We start from the raw sequence: 9972 nt of genomic DNA, 5'->3' as shown, positions 1-9972 counted from the left end.
GGGCATGCTGACAAGTTTTGCATCAAGGTATAATGCTTGTTGCTCAGATTGCTTTTTCTGTCAGCCCAGGGGTGGAGAACTGTGAAGGGTGGCCTCTTCTTTACTACTTAAGTGCTGCATTTAAAGGCAGTAACAACAGATAATCAATGCAGTTAGCTGCTGAATAGCTGTTAAATCAGGTGGGGGAGCAACTTCAGGTGGAGAAGTAGCAGTGCAGGAACCGTTCCTCTGCTTTCTGTTCTCTTCACTGCTTACCCCTGGCTATTTTCCTCTTAGCCAGGTTTAGATCCAAATATTGAGTCTTCATAAGAAAAGAAGAGGAAGTGATGGAAAGCTGTGGGCAAAGGAAAAGTTCAGAACCTTTGCTCAGTGGTGCAGCACCCATTTTGCATGCAGAAGGTCCTGGGTTCAGGTCACTGGCGTATTCAGATAAAAGGATTTAGTGGTAGATGACGAGAAATACTTTGATGCGTCTGAGACCCTGGAGAGCTACTGCCAGCCAGCATGGACAGTACTGGACTAGAGGGACCAAATAGTCAGACCTGGTTCAAGACAGCTTCCTATGTTCCATTTTCCTCTTCATCTGGAACTGACATCTCTTCCCCTATTTATACCAGTATGGTAGAGAACTTTGATAATACAGATGTGCTGCCATCTCAGCTAGTTTTGTCCTTAGTCAATTGGCTTCTCTTGGCTCTTTGCAGCAGAGTAGGCCTCACTTGAATGAGCCCCACCTGCAGGCATTTTGTTACCCAGCTGCAGGCACTAAGATGCTAGCTATGTCTATTTACAGTCATATGCTTGCTGGCATAAACCCAAGTACAGAACATCAGTATAACACTCTTACCAAAACATCAACTTGCAAAAGTGTTGCTTCTGTGTGCATGAATAGTATTACCAAAAAGGACTCCAAAGGGTTGCAGTACACCACGGGCTCATGGCTGTGCTTTGCTTGGATGAAGGTTTAAGAACAGGGAGCTTGACTGTACTACATAATCATGTTCTTGGTTCTGTGGGAAGGACTTCTGACTTTAGACATCTCGAAACAGGTCACTAGGAAAGCATAATGTTAGCAATCCTGAGCTGTAAGACTGAAGTATTCTCTTTGCGTTTGCTGCTTTTGTGAGACAAATCACAGTGGTTAAATACACAGCTTTATTTTCTAGGTTTTGCTGTTGAGTTTAGGGTGTACTGTACAAAGCACTATTGTAGAACTTGTTTTCATTCCATAAACGAAGTAAATGAATGGCAGCTATACAGCAGTGGTGCTTGTTGGGTTTTTCTTAGTTCCTTTGCTCTTCGCAAAATGGTATCCTAATTAGATCCACATGTCATTATTTATTATCACACATATTCCAGTGGTGACAGCCTCCATTTGTACATGTGTTTCTCTACTTAATATGCGACGCCTTGGTAACCTTATCCCCGCCGCAACTCTTGTTAACACAGGTTTATTTGAGTTCAGTAATTCCTACTTGAATCAAGAGTGGCCCTGGGTAGAGGTGAGCCTACTTCTGTGCACTCTTGTATTTTACTCACCCTTTTCATTAGAAAGAGGGAAGGAACATGAACCCCAAAGTCCTCTCCTACCAGCTAGAAGCCGAAGCCTCAAGTTCATTGTGTCTAAGAGTACCTGTAAAAAAGATATTTGAATGCATTGGTTTTAGTACTTCTCCTGAACACCTGGACACTGCCTACACCTTTTCCTCTGCCTGTGGAGCTTTTCTGTATACAGAATCATAGAATTGTAGAGTTGGAAGGGACTCTGAGGGTCATCAGTTGCTATACTAATAAATTGTTTTGTTCAGCCTATGGAATGAGCCTATACACTTGGCCACAAGCCAACCCAGCTTTAACGGCAATAACAATGTGAGTGCCCAGTGCCAGGACCGCTTACCAATGGGTGATGTGAGACAAAGTCTTCCTTACAACTCTCCTTGCACTAGGAAAATATTCTGTGAAGCAGAATACTGAAGCAGGTTCATCCTCTCTATATCTGAAACCCTATGGATAGAAAGTAAAGCTTTTGCTAAAAGTTCTAGCCTGTGCTTTACACCCAGTTGTTTCTTTAATGTGACAGCTAAAGTGAGCTTTTTTGCTCTTCTGAATGGTATAGTTTCTTGCCCACATTGTCAAATTGGAACAGCTCTCTGTCCCACCAGAATTCTCAGGGAGTTGCTGAGCCCAGAATCTAACATGGGATCAGAGGCTTCAGAAACCAAGCATCTGTCATCTTAGTGCCTGGCACTTGCTAATACAAAGGGTGGTGAAAGTCACCTGTGCTGTGCAAGCTACACTTCCTGTTTTCTTTTGTAAATAGCAGGGATAGAATAGGTATCATTTGCAAGAGCTAAAAAGCATCCTTGAAAGCAAGTTCTCAATAACTTCTCTTGCCAAATTGTTCTGCCTGTACAATTCCTATGAAAAAAGTATTTCTGGACATTGTGTTCTGTTTCAATGTATATGATTATTAAAACCTTAAGATTCTGGTGTTACCATAAAACATTCTTTTTGCATTTAGAATGTACTGTGTTCTCTCTTTTTTTGGCAATTACTTGGTTTAAAGTTCCATGGCATTGAGTGTGTGACTAATCTAGAAACATCAGAAGGTGCCTTATATGAAGATCATTGGTCCATAAAGCTCAGTATGTACGGCCTGCAATACTAGAATGCCTCTCCAGGGCTTTGTACAGGTAACTTTCCTATTGTTATTCAGTTGTCAGAGATCGAACCTGTAGCTTTTGCATTCAAGGTATGTTCTCGCCCACTGACCTATGGCCCTTTCAGCTTTTTTTATCGGGTAAAACTACTCCATAGTAAATCAGGGATTGTTAACCTTTCTACTGACACCATGTCAAAGGTATCATACAGCCTTGGTTTCAGGGCAGTGGTGCAGTGCCTCTAATGCCTGAATGCTTCTTTCCAAAGTCCTATACAGATGTGGCTCAATGACAAAGCACTCTCTCAAACAAAACAGGCAACAATTCAAAATTGTCCACTGGCCATTACTGATCCGAAAACCACAATCAATATACAATTTGAACAAAAGCTCTTTGAGGGGGGGCATTCACAATAGGCTGTGAGTCCTTGAATGGTGCGCTCTGACTAAGAATGAAGAAAAGTTGGTAGAATGGAACTGTTGGCTAGTGAAGAGCATATGATTGTTCTAGACATCCTACAAGAACAGTTTCACAGCCAGGTCCCCCTTACTGAGTTTTGCTTCTAGATGCACAGCTAGTACTAGGGGCTGGGATTGCCTCTGTCAAACTGAAACTGAGAAGCTGGCTGAGCCCTTCCTTCATGACGTGCCCCTGCCCAGCTCTGATAACTTCATTTCTCAGGTATCTAATCTGGAACCTTAGGTAACATTGCTCTTTTATTTCATTTGCAATGGAGACTTGTCGTCTTGTATTTGTTTTCCAATACTAAGATATATATATGTGCCAGGTAAAAAGATGCCAAACGTAATCTCACTTCAAAGTTAATAAGGAATCAAGTAATACATGGGACAAGTTAAATAGAAGCGTTTTAATCCTTTTATTAAATATTTCTATTTACATCCTTTAAAAACTCCCCCTATATATAAAGTAATTCAGCCAAATTGGCTGTAGTGATAAATTCCACCATTCAGTGATAGAAGATATCTGCTGATCATTGGTCTGCTTGATCTTTCTGGGATCCTAAAGCAGTAGCTTAATCCATTCAAAATTTGAAAACCTCGGAGAACTTGGTTTGAGAGTACAGATGCTTCAGGCTGCCCTTTAGCAGTTAGCCACTGGCTACTATCAGTACAGATATGTTAGGAGAGGGCAAGACAAAAGGACAAGGAATGCTGCAGTCTCAATTTTTAGGGCACCTCTCTACAGTTGTATTTTTCTGTCAGTAACTTGAAGAATAACTGTAAAACCCAACTTCTGCTGCAAAGAACTTAACTTTTCCCAGGACTACTCCCAAATTTCATTTGCTATTCTCTTGAGGGCATCTTTCATAATCCTTTTAATTTGGAATATTGAAGAAAGTAGATTTTAAACAGTTCCCAAGCATCCTGCTGGCTCAAGAGAGAACCTCTTGCTGGAGCAAGGCTTGGGTGATACCAACTTTACACATCTTGCTCCTCTCACTAGCAGGGCAAGTTCTGCAGCTCTACAAGCTGTCCTGGTAGTCTCTTCAAGTTTCCTTTTCTGGTTCCATAGGTGGCTCCTGCCCTTCAGCAGATGCAGTTTTCTCTGGATCAGAGGCAGGCTTAGGCTCCACTGGCTTGGCCAGCTGAGTTCCAACGCCTGAAAATGAAAGTGAGCACAAATCAGCAATTTGCTTTTCTCTTCTAAACGAGAGAGAGCTTTTGGTGGATGGTGAAATTCCTAGTGTTTCCATATTGCTTACCGTGCAGGTTAGCCCAATTCCATGAGCTCAGTTGGACCAAATCACATTGTAAGTAACCTGGAATGTTTTTGTCTGCCCAAAGTAACAAGCATTTCTCTTTGGCCTTGATTGAGAAAGGAGACTTCTCCCATTCTAGTAACTTTTAGAACCATCGAGTGAATAAACTATTGCACATTGGGGTTTTTTTTGGGGGGGGGCGGTGTGGGAAAATGGGTCAGCCTGAACAGCGAGCACACGTGCCCACAGAGGCTTTTTCTACTGCCCACATGGTTTTATTCCCCCTGCTAAAATTAGGCTTGACAGAAGAAGCATTATATCAAGAAATCTGCCGGGTGTCTGTGATGCCCACACCGTTTCTCTGGTTTGCAGATGTGCCCTCTCGCCCCAAAAGATGGGCAATATCTGTTAGTGGGTAGAAACTGCTTAGAGGTTCTATTTGCAATCAAGCAGTACATACATTTTGTTAAATAAACAAATGCTCAATAATTGTGCTTAGATTTATCTGCAGCAGATAATGTCTTTTGCAAAACTATCCTGAGGCCCCTGCCTTTTAAGAGCCAGAGTGATCAGTGGAGATCATGTACAGATTTGTGAGGTTTCCCTGTTCCCTCCTTTATTCCCTCTGCTCCTGCTCTACACTATCCTGCTACTATCACTTACTGAGTAAAAGGCAGAATATACATAAAACCAACACTCCTCACTGCTGAACCTAGACCTCCTGGGAACATTTTCGAGCACAGACTAAAACTAGTTATTACATGCATGGTCTCCAAGCTGCTTGGAGACATCACCTGCTATTTTTGCAAGTTATATGCTAGTAGTGGGCACAGAATCTGAATGAGGATCCACCCTTGCCGTTAAATTCAAACTTGTCCTTGCTGGGGCATAACTTGTGTCTATATGAAAGTTGCTAACTCAACTTTTTCTTTCTGCAGAAGTATGCAGGAACTACTTCTAAAAGTTTTTCACAGTGAAGTCCACCTCTCCATTTAACCTGAGCACTTGCAACACTGGGTTTAACTGCTTGAAGGCTAATCTCCCTGTGAGGTTACAGATGACTAGTGAACACTTAAACTGCTACTGTGTAGCTCCCGGTTGTTTATAGCATGGGTAGGCAAACTAAGGCCCTGGGGCCGGATCCGGCCCAATCACCTTCTAAATCCGGCCCAAGGATGGTCAGGGAATCAGTGTGGTTTTACATGAGTAGAATGTGTGCTTTTATTTCAAATGCATCTCTGGGTTATTTGTGGGGCATAGGAATTTGTTCATCCCCCACCCCCCAAAAAAATTTATAGTCTGGCCCCCCACAAGGTCTGAGGGACAGTGGACCCCCTGCTGAAAAAGTTTGCTGATCCCTAGTCTATAGCATTCAGACAATGAAAAGAAAAAGGAATTGATTCTGCCTATGCAAATAGACATGATGTAGACAGGCATACCTGGAATCATGGTCTTGGCATACCCAGCTGCAGAAGACATGGCCTGTCCCAGGGCTTGGTTAGAGCCCAAAGGCTGTGCGCTGGAGGATTTGCTAGATGCAGTTGCTCGCTGCTTTGATTTGGAGTCTTTAGCAGGTTTAGCCCAGACTGCAACCTCTCCCAGTTGCAAGGCAGCACCTAGTCTCTGAGCTACATCCACCATCTGCCCAAGTGTGAAGAGGGAAATGGGGGTGGGAAGAAATTGAAAATCTGGTCAGCAAACACCATTGCCATCAAATCTCATTCCAGTTCTGCTTCCATATAAAGCAGGGGCACTAACCTGTAGCCCTCCAGATGTTTCTGACAACTCCCATTAGCCCCAGCCAGCATGCCTAGTGGTCAGGGAAGATGGGAGTTGCAGCCCAGCAATATCTGGGGGGCCAAAGATTCTCCCTGATAAAATGCAAAAGAGGAAGGAGAACTTGGGGAAAACACACGTATAACCTCTTGCCGTATGTTCCCCTGAAGTACATCATCCTGCCCAGCCAAAGATCCTGAAGCAAAAGACAACTTGTACAGCCATGCTGGTATTTAGCAACCTGCCTTTCACAAAAATCAGACCATTGGTCCATCAAGTTCAGATTACACTGCCTGCCAGCAGCTTTCCGGGGCTTCCAACAGTCTCACATGGAGGGGCTGGGGATTAAACCTAGGACATTTTGCATGGAGACCATGTGCTACCCCGCCCCCTTTTTAAGGGCAAAATGTGAGGGGGAAGGGGTGCTCATCATCCTGAACCTTAGCACCTCTTGTCCTTTTTCTGTGTGCCTGCCTCCCTGTCCCCAGAGGTGCCCAAACTCTCCACCACAAATTTCAGGGAATGCTATCTAGGTCCACTGACTTGGCTAAGAAGGCATCCCAACCATGTTACTACAGTGGCACCTCAGTTTTTGAACATCTCCGTTGACAAACATTTCAGTTTTCGAGCGCCATAAACCTGGAAGTAAATGCTTGTTTTCAAACACACCTCAGAAGTCAAACATGCCACGTGGTTTCCATATTGAAACAGGCAGCCCTGTTCAGGGAAGTTTTTAACGTGTGATATTTTACTGTATTTTTTGTTTTTATGGAAGCCGCCCAGAGTGGCTGGGGAGGCCCAGCCAGATGGGCGGGGTATAAATAATAAATTATTATTATTATTATTATTATTATTATTATTATTATTATTATTATTATTGAGTTTTTGGTTTCTGAACGTTTCAGATCTCCAATGGTCTTCCGGAACGGATTACATTCGAAAACCGAGGTACCACTGTATTAGTTGTTTCCGATTTTTTTTAATGGATTCTGTTACATTCTCATTTTAAAGGGCTCTATTTGTGATGCATCTATAGTCTCTTCTCTCCCACCCTTACCCCTTAGTTGTCTCAGTAACCACACACTCTGTTTGAAGTTCCGCTAACAAAACTACCCCTCGCTGTGTAGCTGTTTGGGAGCTGCAAGCAGTGGTTTAAACTAACATACCTCAGGGTCAAACTCCGGTGTGCTATCCACTAATGCTTGGACCTTTCTTTTCATCTCATGATACTGAAGAACAGCCCCCTTCTTATCCCCCTGATTGTAGAGCAGGCTTGCATAGTTGAGATTTATCAGCGGGCTGAACCTGAAACCCAGGAGAGACAACATGATAGTATAAATAGTACTGGTGCTAAAGGGAGGTAAACTGCACTGTTGTCAGCAAGTATTACAGCCAGGACCAAGACCCATCTGTGAGATCTCTTAGGCCTTTTGCTTGCTGAAATTATTAATTGGATGAATTAGATTTCTTGCCCACCCTTTAGCATAAGGTCCCAGGGAGGGTTACAACAATAAAATACACAGTTATATATAAAAAGTTTACAACCACAACACAAGGAAAGTGTCAAAACAGTTAAAAATAAGTTCATCTAGGAAAGCAAGTCCACATATAAAAACAAACAGTTGCAGTACAGATAAAATTAAGAGTTCTGTAACCTAGTAGGTCAAATTCTACTTTTTTCAGAAATGAGAAGAATAGATCATAAAAATGATGTAAGTGTCCAAAGGTAATTTTAATCTTACATATTAGATCTGATTAGCTGAACAAACAGTAAGAGAGTAATGAAAAACCGAGAGCCTGTACATGGACAAGGAGCTGTACAAAAGTGTAGCCTCAGGCAAAGAGACCCTTGGGGCCTTTAACACATCCTACGTACCCCCTTTCAAGTGTTATCTCCAAAACTATATGAATGAAGAAAAAAACCTGGGGTTTTTTTTAAATGGAAATGAAGGTTCTTAAGCGCATGTCTAATGATTGTGCTGGAAGCCAGATCTTGAAGTTTTTAAAGTGCCTGGGAGCATGCACTGAACTTGTGTCTTTGGAGTACTGGGCGTAGCCAGGATTTATTTTAGGAGGCAGCCTTTATGTGTGTGTGGGGGGGGAGAACTAAGTTATCTGCAATGCAATTGGTCAGTTCAGTATTTTTATTTACTTGATGGAGAGGTACCTGCCCCCCTCTGGCTGTACTTATGCTTGGAGTTCAGCAGCTTCTAAGTGTCAGGATTGGGCAGGATTTGGTGCAATGTGACCAAAATTAGCTCCATAGTTCTGAGGCAAGATAATAGTTGATGCATAAACAATCCTAGATGCCACAGTTGTAATCCCCCAACTGCAAGAGATTTCCAACTGGCTTTGAAACTCGCGTCACACCTGTATGGTGAGGCACATGTTGAAACCTATCCCCCAAATACCTTGCAGCTGTAGGGCAAAGCACCTTATCATAGTCCTAGAACTTGCAAGCTGGCAACTGCTTATTGATCCTATTCCAACAACATGGAGCAGATGGAGGTTAAATACTCTAATCCCAAGGGAAATAGTATTTAAAAAACAGAAATGCCTCTCCCAGCTGGTCTCCAAAAGCCACCCCAAAAGGTGAGGCAGGAGATGGTTTTTATAATGTGGCTACCAAGAACACCTTCAGGTAGCACACACGTTATCTTTGAGATCATGACAACATACAGTGGAGGTGGTTTCTTACAAATGGTGAGCTGCGAGCACTAGAACTAATGTAGTCTTTGGCTCTGCTAAGGAACTGGGAAGTGATGCTGTTTGCTGCCCACTCTTGCAGATTTTCTAAGTTTTTAGGTCAGCAATGATGCAATTGCACTTGAAAGAAGCAAGTGAAGCTCAGCAAACACTGGAGGCCCAAGATTGTCTCCTTTACAGAGTACATTTCCAGATTAATCTGTGCAGGATAACACTTGCACACACCTATTGACTAGTGGAACTAGGTTCATATGGCAAGTTCCAGAGGGAGATTTAGTGTGGAAAACACTTTTCATGGACTAGAGCCCCCTTACAGAAACATGCATGCACAACCTCCTGATCCCCACCACCACCTCCCATTAAAACAAAAGTTGAGAAAGTGTGGTCCTAAGAAACAAGAAAGCTCACAGATAGTGCCAGCCTTAAGGTACTGCTAGTGAGGAAATATGTGCTCTATGGAGCCACTCTTGGGTAGGTGCAGAAACAGTACTATTTAACAAGTAAACGGCCCCAAGTAAACTGAGAAACGTACGTGTCCAGCGCTGAAGCTTTTTGATAGGCGAGCTTGGCATTCTCTACATCTTCAAGATTTGTCAAAGCAACTGTATCAAGAAAGGGGAAATGGGGTAACTCTTGCTGGCAAAGTGAAGAAATTCTAAATTAATTCTGCACCTTTGGCCAATGTCTTTATTCTCATATTGCAGCTGGGAAAGGGACTGAGAGAATGACTTGCCTTCCAGGAAGTTGATGGTGGAGAAGGGTTTGAATTTTATTCACCGCCCCCCGCCCCCCATGCAATGCTCTTAAGGAAGGGTCACAACACACTAAGCTTGCTGAGAGAACACACATGCCTCTTCAAGAGAAGCGTTCAGGTTTGAGACAGGGAACAACAGTCTTCTCAGAAGAGCTGTAGGTAGAAGGCCCTGCTCAGGTTTCCAGGTTCACTCCCTGCCAACTCCAGTTAAAGCAGAAATGGGGAACCTGTGGCCCTCTGAATGTTGTTGAACTGCGACTTCCATATGCCCTACCCAGAATGGCCAAGGGCTGAGGGATGAGGGGAGTTGTAGTCCAACAATGTCTGGTGGACCAGAGGTTCTTCATCCCCAGCTA

The 9972-nt window shown here is 43.2% G+C and overlaps 1 protein-coding gene across 1 annotated transcript in view; it reads right to left on the bottom strand.

Moving 5' to 3' along the window:
- Positions 1 to 3513: 3513 nt before the first annotated feature.
- BBS4 (Bardet-Biedl syndrome 4) overlaps positions 3514 to 9972 on the bottom strand; it is a 42274-nt gene continuing 35815 nt past the window's right edge. The window contains exons 13-16 of the mRNA XM_053365290.1: positions 9395 to 9464; positions 7323 to 7461; positions 5820 to 6021; positions 3514 to 4280 (exon numbers count right to left, since the gene is read on the bottom strand). Of these exons, the coding sequence (XP_053221265.1) occupies positions 4168 to 4280; positions 5820 to 6021; positions 7323 to 7461; positions 9395 to 9464 (524 nt within the window). The 3' untranslated portion in view covers positions 3514 to 4167. The remainder of the gene's footprint in view (positions 4281 to 5819; positions 6022 to 7322; positions 7462 to 9394; positions 9465 to 9972) is intronic.

Source organism: Podarcis raffonei, chromosome 14, assembly GCF_027172205.1.
Source record: "Podarcis raffonei isolate rPodRaf1 chromosome 14, rPodRaf1.pri, whole genome shotgun sequence".
NCBI lineage: Eukaryota > Metazoa > Chordata > Lepidosauria > Squamata > Lacertidae > Podarcis > Podarcis raffonei.
Note: the sequence above shows the minus strand (reverse complement) of the source record. Positions and strands in the feature narration are given on the sequence as shown.